This window comes from Rutilus rutilus, assembly GCF_951802725.1.
Source record: "Rutilus rutilus genome assembly, chromosome: 23".
Taxonomy (NCBI): domain Eukaryota; kingdom Metazoa; phylum Chordata; class Actinopteri; order Cypriniformes; family Leuciscidae; genus Rutilus; species Rutilus rutilus.
In genome coordinates this window covers 17,233,043-17,254,357 of record NC_140233.1, presented here as the reverse complement: position 1 = coordinate 17,254,357, position 21,315 = coordinate 17,233,043, and the positions used below count along the sequence as shown (strand labels likewise).

Below are 21,315 nucleotides of genomic sequence, written 5' to 3'. Positions count from 1 at the left end.
TAACCATAATGCAAAGTTCATTGCTGATGTAAAAGCTCAAGCATAAAAATGTGAAACATCTATTCTCTCTTTTTTTTAACGGATTTAACACACTTTAAAGACAACAAAAAGTATGTATTTCAGCCCCTAATACTTGGACAAGATTATTCCTGTCATGTGACAGAAAGGCAATATTAAACCAGAGAAAATGTCCAGTCAATAAATACGGTTTATCTTAGATTATGTAGTTCCTTTTTGACAGATTAAAACAGCTCACAAATACAGTCACCGTAGAACAAGAATTTAAGACAGTGCTTTGCGGTTCTGGAGAAACAAAAAATGCAGACACTTAGTAGAATTGTGCGCAGATATCAGAATGATACGAAGATTCATTTCATGTTTTTTGACTGTCAGTTCTTTAGGCGTGAGATCCAAACATAATCATTTCGAAAAGCCTCATTCCATGTCCTTAACTCTTCGGCAGATGTCATCGGTGAACTCTGAGCACTTAGAGTTTCCGCCAAGGTCTTTGGTCAGAAGCTGGAATATATAAAAACAGGTCAAAGATGTAAGTATCAAAATCTGTCTTGATGGTGGAAATTCATTTTCATGCCCAAAGATCACTGATAATTGATCCTACCTTTTTGTCCCGTATGGTGTCGTAGCAGGAGGTCTCAATCTTTTTAGCGTAACTGTGCAGTCCCATGTGACGCAGCATCATGACGGCACTCAGCAAAAGGGCGGTAGGGTTTGCCAGATCTTTGCCTGCGATATCAGGGGCAGTTCCGTGTACCTAACACACACACAAAAAACAATAATTATTATAAATGGAATGATACTAATTGATCACTCCATTGTAAAGCTATTGCAGCATCCAACACATACCGATTCAAATATGGCAACACCATTGGCTCCGATATTCCCGCTGGGAGTGACTCCAAGGCCTCCAATCAATCCAGCACACAGATCACTTAAAGACAAATCAAAGGCTGGTGAGAGTTGCAGTCTAAAGATAATCATATCACGTTTAATATTATTATATGATGCTTTATACGGACTCACCTCAAGATGTCGCCATATAGATTAGGCATTACCAGCACATCAAACTGAGAGGGATCTTGCACCATCTAGTGAACAATCACAGTACAAAGATCTTAATGATTTGATGAAAATAAAGTGACTACTGGGCAGTGTTGTGTGCAATGTATAACCAAGTAATTTAATTACTTTTTCCTTCTGTAATATAATTAGTTACTTCTGATGTAATAGCATTAAATACTTTATAAACTATAGAACAATTCTATATAAAACAATAGTGTATTTAGCATTAAAATTGAACGTCTAATGTTAAAATGTATGTTTTTAATGTAACCTTTTCCCTTTTAATACTTTGGTCAAGTCAAGAATAATTTATGTAATTTTATATTTATTTAAAATAATTAAAAAGAGCAGTTTCATGTCTATCCTTGTATTGTTCATCTGGTCGAGGTTGATATGGGATTTAGAAAGTAATTAGTAATAAGCAACGCAATACTTTTTTAGAGAGAGTAATTAGTACAGTAATCTAATTACACTGTCGAAGATGTAATTAGTAGCTAGTAATTTTTTTTTTTTTTTAGAGCAACTGATCCAACACTGCTTCTGGGTCAATACACTGAGTGCTTAAAGGTGCAGCATGTAAGATTGACAGCTAGGGAACGACAGGAACGAGCCAATTGACAATGAACAGCAATGAGCCTTACACTGTTTGATGAGTTGATATCGCATTTTAATATGCTACCGTTTTTTAGATGGGTGCTGAGGCTTTTTAGGTCGGGTAGAATCTGCGATCTCTGACCCAGTTTGTTTGCTGGCTTCCATGACTGTAAAATGCTTCCGCCAACTGGCGACCTGTGGTGGCGAAATACTATTGGGTAAACTGGCAACGTGCGGTATGGGCAAAGACCAAAACAAAAACAGACATTCTGACACGGAACGCACATTTCAAAGTAGAATAACTGGCTTTTTTTTCCTCTCAGAAAAACGAGTATGTGAACTCAGCATGTTTCCTAAAGAACTGCAACATATGGGATTTTTATGCTTTAGTACAGTCAAAAACTTACATACAGCACCTTTAAACTTGAAAAAACGTTCCCATTTTAATAATAGATGAAAAACTTAAACTTGAAAAACGTAAATTGAATGAAAATAGAAATGTTGCCTTAGCTGTCTGTTTTACGCATTGTTATTTTCAAGCGTCGTCAGATTTAAGATGAACAACGGTGCAATTGTGTGCCGAACGGTATGGTTCAATTTTATTTTATCGAGAACCATTACACCCCTAATATATATATATATATATATATATATATATATATATATATATATATATATATATATATATATATATATATATATATATATATATATATATATATATGCATTTCACAGTTGCAAGATGAGTAGAAAAGGCCTAGTGAAAGAAGTTGTCTTGTATACATACATTGAGACAGACTGTATCGAGATACATCTCTGTGAATTTCACATCCTTGAAATTCTCAGCAACCTCTCTGCACTTCCGCAGAAACAGACCGTCAGACATTCGCCTGGAAGACATCACTGAATTCAGCATCTTTATACATTACAATTATTTTACATCCAATAAGACCATTTGTTACCAGTAAAAAAAAAACTCCTGTTATATAGTAATTTGTCATAGCTACAAAGTTACTGTGTGATTTGTGACATTTCTGGTCAGGTGAAACTCACATGATGTTGGCTTTGTGAACAGCCGTGACGCTGGCTCTTTGGTTATTTCTGGCGTACTCAAATGCATACTCTGCGATGCGTCTGCTGGCATCCTCTGTGATCAGTTTAATACTCTGCACAACTCCATCCACAATCTGATTCAGGTGAAAATAGAGCACATTTAATATTGTGGTAACCACAACTGATTTTGTTCAAACCACTTTATCTTGACAAAACCAAGTTTAGGTTTTAAAACACAGAGTCAGGTTAGTTCATACAAAGGGGCAAGATATGATGATTGCTAAAACTATTGGTGTACTGCTAAACAAAGATTTAAGTTTTGCACAACAAGTTTCATTCGATGGACTTGATCTTCAAGGCAACTCAAGGTTTTACACAATCACATCATATACATTACCATTCAAAGGTTTAGGGGTTTTGAGAAAATTCAAGAAAAGTGATTTTTAAATTTAGACTACTGTTCAGATGTTTGGGGTTGGTGCTTTTTATGTTTTTGAAAGAAGTCTCTTATGCTCAAGTCTGCATTTATTTGATCAAAAATATAGTAATATTGTGAAATATTTAAAATGTAATTTATTCCGGTGATCAAAGCTGAATTTTCAGCATCATTACTCCAGTCACATGATCTTTCAGAAATCATTCTAATATGCTGATTTGCTGCTCAAGAAACATTTATTATTATCATCAATGATGATAGTTCAGATAGTTATAATCTGAAACCTATAATGAAAATTAAGGGTGTGCGCGAACCAAACAAATATACGGCACGTGACGCTTGGGATCATTCAGTGATATTTTTGCATCTTCTTTTAAAAAGCTTGATGCTTCGCGCTATTCACTGCCATTATATGGACGAGTGCAACTGAGACATTATTATAATTTTTTTTAATTCTCCTTTTGTGGTCCATAAAAGAAAGAAGGGCATATGGCATTAGAACAATACCAAGGTGAGTACATGATGACTTAATTTTCATTTTAGGGTAAACTACCCCTTTAATATTTTGGTGTAAACCATGATATATTTATTTAATGAACAGAAAGTTCAATTATTAAAGTATTTACAGTCACTTGATCAATTTAATTTTAATTCATCCTTAAAAAATAAATCAATTTATTTCATCCGAAAGAAAAATTGTACTGACCCCAGACTCTTGAATGGTAGTATACATTTTTAAACTTTGAATAATGTGAACAGACAAAGGGAAGATCGCATGAATGGAATGTGACGACCTGAAGGTCATTTCACGCAACGCTTTGACACACTATGGAGTGGGACCAGAGACAACAGATTTATAGCAACCGTGTGGCACCTACCTAAAGAATAAACGGCATTGAAATATGAGCTTTGCCCACTGAATTTCCGCTAGCACTGCGCGAAAAACTGGTTAAGATAGCATTAGATGACAATAGCATGACCTTTGACATTTGTGAAGGGAGCCAATCAGGACCTCAAAGGTCAAATGTCATCCTATTGTTGTATACTAGGCCTAAAGAACTAAAGGGGTATAAATGTATTTATAGTTGCAGGAAAAAGTACATGAACCTTATATCCTGATGTCAACCTGACTGAAACGCTTTGGCATGACCTTAAGACAGCGATTCACACCAAATATCAGGAATACTGCTAAACTGAATCAGTTAAGTAATGATAAATGGTCCAAAATAAAAAATTCACTGCATTCAAATAAGCCTAGTTCCATACTATATAGTAGGCAAAAAAAAAAAACAGTATGTAAGCCAACTAGTATGCCCAAATTCAAAGTATTCACAAAACAGTAGGCGGAAAATACCCAGATGACTGAGGGGCCGTTTACACAGAACGAATGTCTCCATTCCACTACGCTGCTTTTCCATTGTTTTTCAAGGTAAACATTCACTAGACGGACGTGTTTGACCATTGTGCTCACGTCTTTTGCGCATGATGCAAAGTTCTTAAAATGTGGCACTCAAGTTAAAAGAAGTTCAAAAAAAAAAAAAAAAAAGTGTTTTCACTTCTAGAATCTGAAGTGTGCATTCAATGGACCCTTTACTATCCCATGAGGCCACGGGAGAGGATTTGCGAATGGCAGTGAAGCAATGCAATTGACACCGAAGGTCACATGACAGTGACTACATGACGGATATGGTACATCTGAATTTCATTCATACTATATAGAACGTACTTTAACGGTCACAAAGCAAGTTTCAAAACCAAATGTAGTACCTACTATATAGTATGCAAATTCGTACACAGATAATGCCTATTGGTGTGACTTAATTGGAGATCAGATTTGGATCTGACCTTTTAAATAATACATAAATCCACGTAAAATGTCCAAGTATTCACATACTTTTTCCTGCAACTGCAGATCTCTGCAGCAGAAATCAAAAGAATAAGAACAACTAGCTCTGGTTTGGTTGAGTTACTGATTCGGTTGAGTTACTGATTCACATACATACCACGTGTTCAATCCCACTGTACTCTCCTTCTGTGTTTTCTCTGATGGTGACCAGATCCACATCGGTGTAAGGCGTCTTATAGCCCTCGATGGACACACAAGGACGCACATTGGCATACAGGTCGAAGGTCTTCCTTAGCAGCAGGTTCATGGACGGGTGTCCGGCAGCAATTGGCGTTTTCAGGGGACCTGAAATATAATCGAAATTGACTGTGTGAGTTTCGTTAACACTAAAATGATTCGACTGATGTGAGAGAGTCGACAAGTTTACCTTTTAACCCAATTTTGTTTTTGTCCATCGACTCTTTAGCCTCAGAAGGGATCATCCATTTGCCTCCAGGACCTTGGATGGCGGTGACGTTTCTCTCTTCCCACTGAATAGGGGCCTGATTGAGAAAAAAAGGTGACATTGTAGCTTTAAAGTTGGCATGAAACTAAGATTGCGATAGTCTTTTCTTCCCATTTGTGACATATCCGAGTGAAATGGCTTCTCGAAAAAGAAAATTTGATTTTGTCCATCGGGAACTGATTGGGTGGTTCTGGTTTGCTATTGGTCGATCTCATGTGAGTGACAGGTTGTCCTGCCCTCAGACACACTCTGTCAGTTTAAATCTAGACTAAAACTCTTCTAAAATCTCTTTAACCTGGCATACATATAACACATTATCAATTTAAATGATTGTTAGTCTGCATAAACTAGGTCAGCTGGAACCGGGAACACTTCCCATAACACCCGATGTACTTCAGAAGAATGGCATCTACGCCAATATTACTCTCTCGGTTTATCCCGAGGTTACCGTAGTCAGCCGGATCCGGGCCGTATCCAGATCAGATTATGGACCTGTGCCTAGACTCGACCACAACGCAGCCCTGAAGTGTCAGCAGAGATTGTGTCAACTAGACTCTCCCCTGTGAAGGCCTCGTCCATACGACATCCAGTGGCACAAATCCTCAACAAACCTGTCTCCATATCGGCATTATGAATCTGATCTTCAACCAGATGGAACTGCGTTAAATATTCTGAATGTTCCGATCCAACCTGACTTCTGACCTGTAATGCTGCCTAAATCATCATCATACACTGTTTGTTCGTTGGCCGGAGGAGAACTGGCCCCTCGACTGAGCCTGGTTTCTCCCAAGGTTATTTTCTTCATTCTGTCACCTGATGGAGTTTTGGGTTCATTGCCACTGTCGCCTCGGGCTTGCTTAGTTGGGGACACTTAACATTCAACAATATTATTGATCTGCCTGCATTGACACCATTGTATGAGAACTGAACTGAGCTGGACGATGACATCACCGTTTTCTCCAGAGCTGCTATATATATATAAATGGACTAAATTAATAACTTTTTTATAACAAAAATGAACCATCACTGAACTAACTTAAGCTGGACTATGACACTATTTTATTCAAGATAATAACAAACTTTGTTGCATTATTTCCTTTTTATCACTGTACAATCTGTATTATAAAAAGCGCTATATAAATAAAGGTGACTTGACTTGACTAGATGTCGCTGCAAGAGGGAGGGGAAGTTATTTTGGCTAAAGATTACAAAGGCACACAAATAAAAAAAAAATAATGATGTGAACGGATAAATCATTTAAAATAAATCCTACAATATTCCATTAAAATTTCATTTTGAATTCATGGTGACTTTAAATACAACTACACTATTCAAGTTGTGGGCAAATATTTACACAAATGTGCTGAATTCTCTTCTAAGACTGAAAGCAGTGCACAAAAGGGGTTAAAAGTATAATAGTCGCTCAATGCACTTGTTGCAACTTGCAGCCTAAGCTGAATTCCCGAAGAGTAAAACAACAGATCCGTACCTTTGCTGCTTCAAATATCTTCATTACTGCAGTGGAGATCTCCGGACCGATTCCATCTCCAGGAATTAACGTTACAGTTTGAATCTGTCAAAATAAAGCACAACAATATATAAATAAATAAATGAAATATCGGAAATTGGAAAATTATTCACAAGTATCACAATCTGGCATTACTTTTCTGAGGCTTCAACATATATTTGAGGATTTCACTACAAAAGTACTAAAGTTCATCAAGTTTGAACTGCAGGCTCCTATAACTAATGTCTCCAGAACAACTTTTAGTAACTCAAATTATTTTGCAGCATATGTTTTGAGTACGGTTGCTAGTGCCAAAAAGCCAACGCCTTTGTGTGTAACTTGCACAACTACATATTTTCTGCAGGCTGCAGAATTAATGTTTGATGATTCATGCTTACCCCAAAGCTGAGCATTAAGCTTTTCCAAGTACTTGCCTTTTGGATATATAAAACTGACCATTTACTATCCCTTTTATTATATTGATGATTATTTAGAACATTTTACTATTTCTATACTTAAGGTCACTATAAAATTTACTTTAAATTTCTGATATCAAATTCCATTTTCCTAATAGTTTTAACATATTTAAAAAACTGGTTTGGGGAAATTGATGTACTTAAATTACATTAAGTTTTGAAATTCCGTTCATGTTACAGAAAAGTGAGCACGTACATTATACCAACCAAACTGGACCACAAACTACATTCATATGCATCATTCCCAGCTAAGAAAAATATGTTCTAAGAACGTTTTGCTAACGTTCCAATTAAGTTATATAAAAGTTATTTCTGAATATAAAAACATCCAGTTTTTAGAAAATGTTTTAAAACGTTTTTTTTTCTTGGTTCTGTGAACGTTAGAGAAACATTCCATTATCATTCTTCAAACATTATTGAAATGTTACTATCAAATGTTCTCCTAATATTCTGAAATACGTAAAAAAACTCCATGGACGATGTATAAATGACATTTTGAGAACATTATAAAAGACAAGATAACTTTGACAGAATATTCTATTAACGTTACTTGAAGAACATTTGACTTTGATAGTATTTTTTTCTCTCCATACTATGCAAGTCAACGATGGCTCACAACTGTTTGATTACCCATATTCTTCAAAATATCTTTATTTGTGTTCAGCAGAACAAAAAAAATCATACAGGTTTGGAACAACTTGAGGGTGAGTAAAAGATGCCAGAATTTTCATTTTTGGGTGAACTATCCCTTTAATCCCATTGGAATTACCATAGTACATGTAAAAACATGGTACATCTTCAAAAATACTACAGATTTGTTAGTTATGCATTGAGTTAATTTGTAACTGTGTCATCACAAATTATGGTACAGCAGCGAGAGTTAAATTCAACTTACCCCTCTAGAGAAGGTTCTGGGCTGTGGGGTCTGAGTCTTTATGGCTCCTATTACACGGGACACCTGCAGAGGCGATTTCAAAGGTACAAACAGATCAATAACACTGGAAGATCATTCAAGCTGACACTACCCAATACACAAATCCCAAACATTCTATTGGCCATGCGATTTTAAAAAGCGCTGCGTTTAATGCGACTGCCACTATGGCTGATGTTCACTGCCGAACACAGTGGCTTAAGCAGTTAATTAGACTGAGCCAGACTTAATCTGATCCCATTAACTCTGCATGCAAACTTTAAGTGTTTTGTTGAATAGAAAATGCAGCAAGTCCAATTAAAGCGACAAGCATGTAGAAGGTGAATTACACCAGGGACCATCCTGAAGCCAAAAAAGATTAAACCAATGCAAATCTTTGCCAATTATCTACGTGATTAGGTGATAGTTATTACTCATCCCTGGTGTAGTTTCACAAATCTGCATGGTCAACATTTCAAGTATGAACATTCAGTTTAAATCAGCCTAAAACTTTAACGCTACTGGTCACTGATGATCAAACACAAATGACAAGTTTTATTTTTTTTTTAAAGCAAACCCCTAAAAAAAAAGACAGCATATCTGATCGGGACATTACTAATTTTTTTTTTTTTTTTTTTTTTGAGAAAGCAGTGTACTGTGAGAGAGCGATGCCATAAAACGGTGAGCCAAAAGGTATTTGGACATTTCCCACAAAAAAAAAAATATCAAAATGATTTTTAATTCAGAAAGGCACTCAAAAATGAATGAATGTCATTTCATTTGGAGGGACAGAAATCTCTCAGATTTTATTAAAAATATCTTCATTTGTGTTTCGAAGATGAGGAAAACATGAGGGTGAGTAACTGAAGACAGAATTCTGACAAATTTTTGGTTGAACTACCCCCCCTTACAAAAAACAAATATTGCTCATTATAAAACAATATAGAGATTCAAAATTAAGACAATAGTAGGCTAAGTTTTTGCCACCTCGGGTGACTTCTTACCAGGCTTCTATCCCTTGTAAGAAAAGTAGTTAGTTTTGAGAAACGTTAGTAATTTAGTAGTATTTTTTTTTCTTTAAGATGCCAGAATGCGTTTCATATTTTGCAATAACAATCATACATTTTAAATATGTGGCTTAAGTTTGAACACATTTAGAGCCATCTGTGGAAATAATGATTCATTATATGATGATTTATAGAGCTAATGTCTCCCACCATATGCACAGCTATTTGACATTTCATCCTTCTAATATTAGTAATATGAATCTAAACTACTTAAGAAGCCATAATTGTATGTTAAACACCTGTCCTGAAGGACACTAAACGGTTCTTCTGCATGCTTGTCATGTCCTTATCATCCCTTACATCCATGATTGTATGTTCTAGATTCTAGAAGAACTATAACATTAAGTTAATAAGGGAAACTCCTAAATGAAGTCGTGACATCAGTCAGCTCTTGTTACTGCATTCATGAAGCCAACATGTCGAGGTGACCTTCATCCACCAGCTGGTGGTTGGTTAGTTAGTTGGCGTTAATGGATCTCCTTGCTGATGTAAATCAGCTAAGCTCATTTATAAACTATCTCACCGTGACTATTTTAATGTCCACGTCAGATTTGCCATCTTTAATGACTATAATAACCCACTGCAAGCTAACGCGTTAAAGCTAACTGACTGAACTGAGATGCGCGTCTTACTTCCGGAGTCCCGCTCGCGTCACTTATCCGCACGCCGAATCTCTCGAGAAGTTTTAGGAGCTGAAAAGGCAAGAATGTCGTTTTAAATTACCACAACCTGACCTTGCTGCCTTACTAAATGAGTTTATTTACTCTTTTGGCTATTAAACACAATAATGTGTGGATGGGGGATGACTGCAGTGGTGTTGAACATCTGTGGCGTTTGACTCGGGCGTGATTCAAAACGCATCGTCTCTTGACTTCTCTTACACTCATCACTCATATGTGTTAAAAGACTAGTATATGAGTTGACTGGGAGCTGTTAAATGTGTTAAACATGTAAATGCCTGTGTGAAGGGCATGCAGTACAGGGCCGCTGTGGCATCTCTAATGCAACGCCACGATGTTTTTTTCAGCGTACGGTTAAGTATATACTTGCATGCATAGTACACAGGCATAACAGCACACGGACTGCTATAATCTGAGGTTTGTCACATAATAGAGTCCTTACCGTTGACCTCCACGCGTTTCCAGCCATCCTGTGCTAATCGTGATCTTGCGACTACTACTAACACAATGCTGCAGCTATCCGGTGTCTCATCCTCCGCTATGAGTATCTCGGGTTGCCAGATTTTACCTAGACTAATATGCTTGACCTTGCGGCAGGGGTTTTCAATCTTTTAGATGCCACGGACCGCAAAATATGACCATCCTGGTGCGAGAGCCTTAATTTGTAGCAATATATTTTCATGCATAAATACCAAATTATTTGTATTTTATTTTATTTATTTTATATTATATTATTTTATTAAGTTAGGCTATATTATTGTTTTTTTACTCATTTAACTTTTTTTTTTAAATTCAAATTAATGAATTTCATTTTTTCATTTGTGAGTTTAATCATATTTTTATTATTTATTTATTTTTAAACAAAAATTACACTTTGTTTATCTAAACACAGAGTTATATTTGTGGATCTCTACCTTAATTGCGGCCCCTTGATTTGAAACCCCCAGTTTTATATATATCCCCAACAATTACCGGGGGAAATGCGATTTTCTTGCAAATGAGGATTTAGATAATTACCTGGCAACCATATGTTCAGGCCCGCTGATTTGCATGTAGCTGTAAAGATGAGAACTCTGACATGAACTCTCAGCATGAACGTACATGCTTTTGTTGCACTCCCCCTACTGCACTGGATGTCACTGTATATTTTCCAGGTTTTTTCCCCTTTTCTTTTTTTGCAACGTAACTTTTCTCCCCTCATGATCAAAACGATTTTGTTTTAGTGAGTGAGTAACCTTTAGGATAGAAAAGAATTCGTAAAGGTAGGCAACTTTTACGTCTAGTGCCTGTATTATTGACTAGACCGATGCATGTATAGACCACAAGATGGAGATGTTTTCTTGAATGTGTTCACAACGATATTTTATACCTTATTTGTGCAAAATAAAAGATATAGTTCAATAAAAAATGAAAGTTCTGGCATCATTCAGGTCATTCTGCCGTTTGTATCCCATGGAAGACAGAACGACTTTGTTTGGAATAATGTGTGGGTGAGTAAATTATGACAGAATTTTTGAGTAAACATTCACTTTAACCATTTAAATACCATAATACCATTTAAATACTCGGACTAAAATGCACGTTTAAGCTGTCTTAACTGAAAGCATCTTACACTGCCATTGTTTTGTTTCAAGATGCTCAACAGTAATTAATTAATTAATTTTTATTTTTTTAAGGCACATTTATAAAAGCTACTTAATGTCCTATTTTAACGATGTCCTACTCCTGGCTTAATCAAAGACTGTAGATATTGTTTAATATTTTATTTTATTTTTGAAATGGACTTTGGCTTACTCTAAGCCCTGTCTGTGAAATCTTATATTTAATTACTTGTAAGATGAATAAACATGACACAGACACAGGGATATCTGGCATGAATGTACCGTACTTTATCCAACAAAATGTAAATACAAAGATGCTAAGCTAATCATATGTCATACAATTTAGATGAATTTAAAACAAAAAGCTGCTTGAGCAAAGAAAAAGAAATACCATATGAAAACAAGCAATGTACAAAAAAATTTCCACATTAGGCATAGAATAAAAAGGCAAAAAGCATTCTCTAAAAATTGTAAACAAGAAGAGCAACATGGGAAAGCATCAGAAATGGTTAATAAACAATACTAATGGTACACAATAAGTGCATTACCATTAGGAAATATACAAATAGCAGCATTTTAAGCATATTTTAAAGCATAATGTTAAATACAGCATTGTTTTAGGAGTGCAAAGAGGAATTGTCTTGATTCTGAACATCCTGAGACAGTGATCAATTGGATTAGGGGTAACTACAGTATCAGTCTCTCTAAACCAGTGGATCTCAACCTTTTGACTTCAAGACCCTATTGTCCCCAACGATACTTGAAGGCCCTCCTCACTCACAATGTAATTAAATATAGAGCTTTAGATCTTAACATAACTACAAAGATGTACATTGATGAGCCAATACATTATGACCAGTCACAGGCGAATATCATTGATCATCTCTTAACAAGGCCACAAATCAAGTTCTAGGAAGAAGATGGTAAGCAAACAAGGCGGAAGTACCCGTTTTTTGGCGTGTTGACACACCGCAGGAACTAGGAGCAATTTTAGTTCTAGGAACTCCTTTTGGAGGAACTAATTTAGCTCCTACTTCAGAGTAGGGTCTAAACCAACACTATAGGAACTACCAGTGACATTAGTGTACGCTGATTGGCCGAACATACGCAAAACACCAGCACCCGCCATTTTTTAAAAAGCTGTGTAAACACACAGATTATAGCCTATATATTTTCTCCAGAAACTAACTATACGAACATGGAAAACGGTGATAGATGGACCTTTTAAACTTTACGCTAAGGAGAAAAATCCAATGCAACTTTGAGGGGACCAAGCGAAGCATGATTATGTATTTCTGCTCAGCTAGTAACACGGACATAAACCACACAGCATACGCTAATGCCTTTTCATATACTGTCTACTTTCTGTTTAACAGTTCTATCTAATATCGTATTAGACAGGACTGTTAGACAGATCTTAAACTCTGGGTGGCGTTCTCAGCGGTGTCAAAATAAAGGTCAGCCGCACTGTCAAAATAAAGGTCACAACAGCAAGCATGGCTTACGTAACTTCAGGGTTCCTACTGGCGGTGCTAATGCAACCAGGAAAATGTTCCTAAGGGAACCATTAGTTCTCGGGGAAACCACCCTGGTTGGTAGTTCCTAGAGCTAAGTTCCTAGAACTACCCGGTGCGAAAGTGGCTCTCGTGGTACTTTGATGTCATACACCGATCGGTCTGTGCAGGAATAATGACCTGAGTGACTTTGACAAGAGCCAAATTGTTATGGCAAGGCGACTGGGTTAGATTATCTCTGAAACGGCAAGGCTTGTGGGTTGATCCCAGTCAGCAGTGGTGAGAATTTACCAACAGTGATCTGAGTAGGGACAAACCACAAACCGGTGACAGGGTGTTGGTCACCCAAGGCTAATTGATGCACAAGGACAACGAAGGCTATCCCGTCTGGTCCGAGCCAACAGAAAGTCTACTGTGGCACAAGTCACACAAAATGTTAATGATGGTTATGGGAGGAATGTGTCACAACACACAATGCATCTTATTCTGCTGCGTATGGGGTTGCGTAGCCACAGACCAATCAGAGTGCCTGTGATGACCTCGTCCACCGTCGAAAGCACCTACAATGGGCACGCGAGCGTCGTAACAGGACCTTGAAGCAGTGGAAGAAGGTCGTCTGGTCCGATGAGTACCGTTTTCTTTTACATCACGTGGACAGCCATGTACATGTGTGCCGTTTACTTGGGAAGTGAAGGCACCAGGATGCACAATAAGTTGGACGACAATAAGTCAGTGGAGGTGTGATGCTCTGGGAAATGTTCTGCTGGGAATCCCTAGGTCCAGCCATTCATGTGGACATAAATTTGACACGTGCCACCTACTTAAACATTGTTGCAGACCAGGTACACCCCTTCATGACAATGATGTTCCCTGATAGCAGTGACCTCTCCCAGCAGAATAATGCACCCTGTCACACTACACACATTGTTTGGAATGGTTTGAGGAACATGATAAGGAGATTAAGGTGTTGCCCTGGCCTCCAAATTCCCCTGATCTCAATCCATTTGAGCATCTGTAGAATCTGCTGAACCAACAATTTTGATCCACGGCGTCTCCACCTCGCAACCTACATGACTTGAAGGATCTTGATCCTGGTCTTGGTGCCAGATACCACAGGACACCTTCAGGGGTCTTGTGAAGTCCATACCTCGTGGGTCGGTGCTGTTTTGGCAGCATGCGGAGAACCAACAACATATTAGACAGATGGTCATGTTTTGGCTCATCTGTGTATCTTCGAAATAAAAATAACCAAATACAATGACATATCTTGATTTTGTTGTTGTTTTAGCTTATTTTCAAGTCATCTGAGCCCCCCTTAGAAGTTCATTGCAGCACCCTGGTTGAGAACCACTGCTTTAAATGGTGGTAAATCAGAAAGAACTCAAGTGTAGTTACAAAAAACTAAACCCTCACACTGCAGGCAACACGGAGCATTTTGGATTTCTGGCACCGGTGATGCATCAAGCTTATGGACATTTAAAAATACATAGAAAAAGCTGTGGAAAACATATGCATTCTTATGGAAACATAATTAGATGGAGAAATTCCCAGATTCAAACGGCATACTGCTTTGGTTGGTTCTTGAGGCTGAAGGTCCGTTCGTTTTGTGAGATCACATGTGCTGCTCGACTATTCAGGAGCCTGCATTCATGAAGAACATCTGTTGAGATGGTTACCGAAAGCATATTAAATCAGTGCTTTGGAAGTGTGACTGCTGATGGTATGTTTAAAGAATGTTTTAGAAAATTATTATGATTAATGTACATGAGTTTAGCCCATACCACTGAACTGTTTATAGGCTTCATCAACAATGGCATTGTTTGATCTCTTTATCTCCCAAAAACCATCATCCACCCAAGGTTTGGTCTCTGGCACCTCAGGCAGTTGGCCATTTTTATACATGCCTGCTACAAATGAAAGAGAAAATAATAATTATAGAACATTTAGATGTGTAGGCAGTTTCTCATAAATGCAGAGAAAAGAAAAATGCTTGGGGTCTGTAAGAACAGAAATAAACTCTTTTAAATTAAACAAAAGATTCTCCTCCAGGGGAAGGAGTGGTGCGATCACCACCTCCTGTTTCAGAGAAGATCCCTCCATCTCTGGGTCGTCCATCTCAAGGCCGCTTTGATGGACATTGGGGGGTTTAGCCGCGGGACAGGCTGCGTTGCCTTCCTGCTGTGGGCTCAACGTTGCGACCGGGATATTGTTTTTGGCAAAACAGTCCTCGGCGGCCAGGTGGTGGTGGTATCACGCCAGGGCAAGATGTGTCTGATGGCCTCTGTCTGCTTTTGGACTGCCAGACAAAGTCCTCTACAGTCTCGCCGAAGAAGCCATCTTGCGAGATGGGGGGCGCTGAGAAAGCGCACTCTGTCGGCATCCCACATCTCTGCAAGGTTCAGCCAGAGATGGCATTCCTGGACCACCAAGGTGGACATTGTCTGGCCGAGGGCCCGCGCCGTGACGGTCGCTGTGCGCATTTCCTGCATCAACCCCAGTTCAGAACTACCTTCATGCACTTATTTGAGTGCTTTGGCCTGATGTACTTGCAGGATGGCCATCGCATGCAGGGTGGAGGCGGCCTGTCCAGCGGCACTGTGAGCCTTAGCCTCCAGGGGTGACGTCAGCTTACAGGCCTTGGACGGGAGCCGCAGACAGTTCCTCCAGTTGGCGGCACTTTACAGGCACAAGTGCATCGCAATTGCAGGCTCCACCTGTGGAATCTCCACGTACCCCGCAGCGGCCCCACCATCCAGAGTAGTGAGAGTGGAGGAGGCCGTGAAGCGGCTTTGGGCAGTAAAAGGTGCCTTCCACGACTTCTGGATCTCCTCATGCACTTCCAGGAAGAAAGGCACTGGGGCAGGATAAACAGGGCAAGATGGAGGGTTTCACTCAAGCCTGATGCCCGCGGCGGCCCGGGAAAACATGGCCGTCAACTCTTAATCCAACTCCGTGTGCCTCATATACTGTACATCCCTAAAGGACTATAGCCCACTCTCTGATGCAGGAATCGACATCTGGTCCTCGGCCAGAGCACTGAATGACACGTTGGATCCGCCATGGGAGGGACCCGTGTCATCCAGACGCTCGGCGGCACTCGACATGCTGGAGGACTGAATTGGTGGAAGAGCTCCCACTGTAACCCTCAGATGTCCCAGAGTGTTAACCACCATGGCCCTGTGCAGTGCAGAGGAACCGGGTTGGGTAACAGCAGATCACAGTGTTGCCATGGTCATAGTCTCACAATGACGGCATGAACCATCCAAGAGCGCCATCCCAGCATTGCTTGTGCCCTAGACATGTGAGACAGCGATCATGGCCATTAGTCGAGGCCAGGAAATTACCGCATCCAGGAATACACGGACGGAAAGCCATCTTTAAAAAGACGCTTGCTCGCTCTTTTAGGGACATCTGCTCTTTTACAACAAAGCACCCAGGGGGGACAGCTGAATGTGCCATCGATTCTTCCAGCAATCTACTCTTTATAATGCTGTTTTAGCTATGGTGACTGGAAGAGTGATCACAGTTTGCAACCACTTAGCTACGAAGCAAAAATCTAATGTATGGATGCATCTCATATACCTGTATGTACAGGGGAGAGGCTAGGCATGCAAATTCCACTCGCTAATTTCCATCCATCCATTTTTCTAAAACTCAGAGGTGATTTGGGCTCCCAAGTGAGACCCCATTTATCAGTCGACATAACGTCAAATGTGACTGACAGAAAGGGAACAGCATTTGAAATAGATATATTTTGTAATATTCTAAATGTCTTTACTGTCCCTTTTGATAAATTTAATGCATCCTTGCTAAATATAAGTTTTAATTTCTTTGGGGGAAAAAATCGTACTGACCCCAAACTTTTGAATGGTATATGTTTAGGGCTGTCAAATTAACTTGCACTAATTAATCAAATATGTTTGACCCCAAAACATTTTAATTTTAATTTTTTTCTTTTTTGTGTTAAGCATATTATCATATTATACACAAAACTGCACAGTAAAAAATGAAACACAAGTGCATCACAAGTGACAGTTTTTCTATTAAAATCTTTAAATTCCAACAAGTACCTTTAATAGTATCATCAATGTCTTTGCATAGTTGATATAAGTCACTTCCACGTCCCACCACCCTTTCACCTTAAATAACACATTAAAAGAGAACATGATAACTTGCTAGACTGAGTACAACATTTTCTGAAAAGAGTGTTTAGCAAAAATAAAATGAAAAACTCACCATCCAACACTTTCAAGTTTGAGAACATTTCTAGAATAATAGTCCGGTATGATGAACTCTTGCAGACTGTAGCAAAATAAACAAGAATGAAGAAATGTTTTGAGTGCCAACAAGATTTATTAAATTAAAGCCAGACACCTGCTAACCTGGATTGGTGTAATTATAGGTGTTGTCCTTCAGTCTGATGCTCTCCAGCTTTCTTAAAGACTTGAGTGCATGAACATTATCAACACTGTAGGTGCAAATCAATTTGTATCATATAGAAAGGTGGATAGGAAAGCAGATAAATATGAGTAGCTAAAAAAGATGGCTTACCTCGGTATCACATTACCAGCAACATTCAAACTCTGTAAACTTTCACAGCTGGAAAGGGGTTCTGAGAAGAGACATGATCAACTCTAAAAGTCAGATACTGTATAATAAAGGGGCTATATAAAATACATTTCATGTATTAATCGCTTTTTTATTGCCAATGTGTGAACAGCTTGTAACGAAACATAAAAAACGAGACCTTCCCAGACTTCCTAGGTTTTCTATGAAAGCCTGTAGACTGACTTTTATGTAAAGAACTCTGAATGTTTTTGCCAGGAAAATCATTAGAAATGAATGCCAAGAAATCAATTGAAATGAATGATTACAATGTAAAGGATAATGCTGAAAGAGCTAAAAGAAAAGGGATTAATTCAAACTAGCGTCTCACATAAGCAGATCTATTTAGTCTATAGTCTCAAATATACTTTATAATCAAATCATTTAATCGTTTAACAGCCACCGATTTTGCTAATAACAAGGCTTTCTGAATTCTACTGATAGCCTCTTTAAGGTTGAAATAATCATTACCTAAATTTGAGATTCTATTAGCTGACAAGTTAAGAACGAGAAGTCTTCGTAGAGGTGAAAGAGGCCCCAGATTTGTGATGTTATTTCCAGAGAGGTCCAGCCTCTCCAGGTTTACACACTCTCCTATACATCCAAGATCATAAATTCCTGCCAATAAACAAAAGCAAGATTGTGTTTATGTCCGACTGTGAGAATGTATTTAGCAAAGACACTACAATGTTGTCTTACCTAAATTCCTCAGTTTAAGAAACAAGATGGACTCCAAATCGAACTCCCCAGTGCGGGATTTCAGGAGCACGGTGGTGATCTTTGCACATTCTGTATCTGGAATATAAGAAGAAAATGTGGTTTTTTTTGATAGTCCGAAACTGTATTAAAGCTCTTTGTGGTGTGTTCAGTATTTTCTATGGGGAGATTATAAATATGGCTCTACATGATTCAAAAGATCCATGGTGATTACAGTTTTAATCTCCTTTTATGTGTCGCTTTTCTTTAACTCTCAAAGACTGGATTACAGCCGCAGATCCCTCTGGGTTTAATGGAAATATTCATTTTTCATGCTGACATATACACACACAAAAGCACATAACAAAATAATTAGGCCTAAATTGAAAATGAAAACGGGAAATATGAAAAATAAAGCTAATTCAAAATATTAATAAAAACAAGTACAGCCTATAAATAACACTAAAACAACACTTGGGATGTTTATGGGATTGGTTTCCTGTAATCCGGGACTCTAAAAAGGTGCAGAATCATAGAAATATAACAATAATCTCACTTAACCTAACTGAATTGCCTTGGATATAATAACATCTATAGCCTACTAATCAATTTTAAGTCGACCATGGCAACACGCACAGCACCCACTTGAAAAAGCTACAATATAATAGCTGAAATGATGTGGATACACTAAAAGTTGTCGCAAACCAACAGTTGGTTTAATTAACAGAGGCGAAGCATCTGTTTAATGAACCCTAATTCAGTGCACATACGGAGCAACAAGCGAGTAATTCCCTAAAGGAGACGCCATGCTGTTTTACTGAAATTATAATGCAAGGCTGCATTCATTATGCTGCCAGACCAATGAAATATCCCGCAAAATGTATCCGATAAAAATACATTTAATTTTAGTCCCAGATGTATCTTTGTGAATCAGCACCACAGTGTGTGGACAGCTACCGCGGCTAGCACGCGCTAAGGTTTAAAACACCGTTTAGCTATAATTAGCTACTCACCATTGTCCTTTTCCCTCTTAAAGTCCATAGTCGCTGAGATTCATGCAGTCATTCGCAGATTACAGCATGGGATGGATGTTTTGGTAATAAATGCTGGTGGGCATTTACAGTGTGTAGTGCGCACGGGCAGATCTGAGCAGGTGTGACTGTTAGCTCTCTCCGGCTAGCCTGAGCCTCACTGTAATGTCTGCCCTATATAGCGATGATTTTAATGAGGGGATTGTTTGCCCCCCTGCTTTACGGCTCCGATGTTTTTCTTCATTTCAAACGTTCTCTTGGTTTAATTAACGCGCGGGATTAATTATTTATTTAAAGTTCACACCAGCCGGAAGTTGCCCTTTCAGCGTTTTTGTGTGCTTACAATGGTTACTAGGATATTGTCATGGAAACTGGGAATGGAATGTAGAACTTAGATTTTTTTTTATGTAAAGTTTGTTTTATAAATGGAATTAAGTATAAAGAAAGATTTGCCCTAAAACTTTAGCGAACCATTTTGTTGATAGTTTTTATAAATGACACTTTGTTTTGAACCACGAGTGACTTGGTGCTTTTCTTTAAAGACCACACTTATAAGAATTTTTAACATTCATGGAATCTTTCCATTGCACAAACGGTTCTTTAAAGTGTAAAAAAAGAGGTTATTTAGCCCTATTAAAGGGCTATTAAATTTGTTCACCCACAAATGAAAATTTCGTTATTGCTTACTCACCAAACCAGTTTGAGCTTCTTTATTCTGTTGAACACAAAAGAAGATATTTTGAAGAATGTTGGCAACCAAACAGTTGATGGACCCCATTGACTTCTGTAGTAGGAAAGAAAAATACTATGGAAGTTAATGGGTGCCGTCAATTGTTTGGTTGCCAACATTTTTCAAAATATCTTCTTTTGTGTTCAACAGAATAAAGGGTTGGAACAACTTGTGAGTAAATTATGACAAAAGTTAAATTTTTGCATGAACAATCCCGTTAAAATGTTTTTCACACTAAGAAAACAAATGGTTCTTTTAATGACTGTTCACTGAAAGGTTCTTTGGGGGAACAAAATGGCTCTTCTATGGCAGTGTGATTGTTTAGAATATTTTAGTTATATTTTGTGTGTGTTATTAAGATTTGTTTTGTTTTTATTAGTACTTTACATATAGAGATAAATTCAGGTTGATTGAGATACTTTTTGCTATTGAGATGACTGGGATGACTACATTGAGATGACTACATTTATTACTAGGCTAAATAGTGTATATAGTATTAATTTTTATAATATAATATAATATAATATAATATAATATAATATAATATAATATAATATAATATGTGACCCTAGACCACAAAATCAGTCATAGGTAGCACGGGTATATTTGTGGCAATAGCCAATAAAACATTGAATGGGTCAAAATTATCGAATTTTCTTTTATGCCAAAAATCATTAGGATATTAAGTAAAGATCATGATCCATGAAGATATTTTGTAAATTTCCTACCTTAAATATATCAAACATTTATTTTTGTGAGTGGATGCAGCACAACCGCGAACATAAATGGACAACATTTAAAGGCGATTTTCTCAATATTTAGATTTTTTTGCACCCTCAGATTCCAGATTTTCAAATAGTGGTATCTCGGCCAAATATTGTCATATCCTAACAAATCATACCCATACCTCAATGGAAAGCTTATTTATTCCGCTTTCAGGTGAAAAAAAAAAAAAGACCCATAAGACTGGTTTTGTGGTCCAGG

General features: G+C 37.9%; 2 protein-coding genes across 3 annotated transcripts; both read right to left on the bottom strand.

The window, feature by feature from the left end:
* Nucleotides 1-190: 190 nt before the first annotated feature.
* idh3a (isocitrate dehydrogenase (NAD(+)) 3 catalytic subunit alpha) lies at nucleotides 191-10,783 on the bottom strand. Its single transcript, XM_084396750.1, has 11 exons — nucleotides 10,597-10,783; nucleotides 8,393-8,455; nucleotides 7,004-7,087; nucleotides 5,437-5,551; nucleotides 5,167-5,354; nucleotides 2,728-2,861; nucleotides 2,462-2,564; nucleotides 1,042-1,106; nucleotides 865-949; nucleotides 620-772; nucleotides 191-519 (listed from the first exon to the last, which is right to left on the bottom strand). The coding sequence occupies exons 1-11, from the start codon at nucleotides 10,621-10,623 to the stop codon at nucleotides 436-438; spliced, it is 1,101 nt and encodes a 366-aa protein (XP_084252876.1). The 5' UTR covers nucleotides 10,624-10,783; the 3' UTR covers nucleotides 191-435.
* A 1,238-nt stretch (nucleotides 10,784-12,021) lies between these two features.
* On the bottom strand, nucleotides 12,022-19,965 carry lrrc61 (leucine rich repeat containing 61). 2 transcript variants are annotated; one of them, XR_014625949.1, is made up of 10 exons: nucleotides 19,584-19,953; nucleotides 18,574-18,669; nucleotides 18,346-18,492; nucleotides 17,821-17,881; nucleotides 17,652-17,737; nucleotides 17,506-17,571; nucleotides 17,340-17,408; nucleotides 15,051-15,176; nucleotides 13,037-14,929; nucleotides 12,022-12,895 (listed from the first exon to the last, which is right to left on the bottom strand). XR_014625949.1 is itself a non-coding variant. In XM_084396302.1 (9 exons), the coding sequence occupies exons 1-9, from the start codon at nucleotides 19,609-19,611 to the stop codon at nucleotides 14,823-14,825; spliced, it is 786 nt and encodes a 261-aa protein (XP_084252428.1). In that variant the 5' UTR covers nucleotides 19,612-19,965; the 3' UTR covers nucleotides 12,022-14,822. The 2 variants fall into 2 exon arrangements, 1 of the variants encoding a protein (XP_084252428.1); XM_084396302.1 differs by having other exon boundaries at nucleotides 12,022-14,929; nucleotides 19,584-19,965.
* Between the last annotated feature and the right edge of the window lie 1,350 nt (nucleotides 19,966-21,315).

Excerpts from the sequence above, each read along its gene's own strand:
- idh3a (XM_084396750.1), bottom strand. The coding sequence starts at position 10,623 with ATGGCTGGAAACGCGTGGAGGTCAACG. Across the intron at positions 2,862-5,166 it reads ACAGTGGGATTGAACACGTG|ATTGTGGATGGAGTTGTGCA; the intron begins GTATGTATGTGA and ends CACCTGAATCAG. Across the intron at positions 520-619 it reads ACACCATACGGGACAAAAAG|CTTCTGACCAAAGACCTTGG; the intron begins GTAGGATCAATT and ends TATATATTCCAG.
- lrrc61 (XM_084396302.1), bottom strand. The coding sequence starts at position 19,611 with ATGGACTTTAAGAGGGAAAAGGACAATG. Across the intron at positions 18,670-19,583 it reads TAAGAGGGAAAAGGACAATG|ATACAGAATGTGCAAAGATC; the intron begins GTGAGTAGCTAA and ends CTTATATTCCAG. Across the intron at positions 17,409-17,505 it reads AAACTTGAAAGTGTTGGATG|GTGAAAGGGTGGTGGGACGT; the intron begins GTGAGTTTTTCA and ends GTGTTATTTAAG.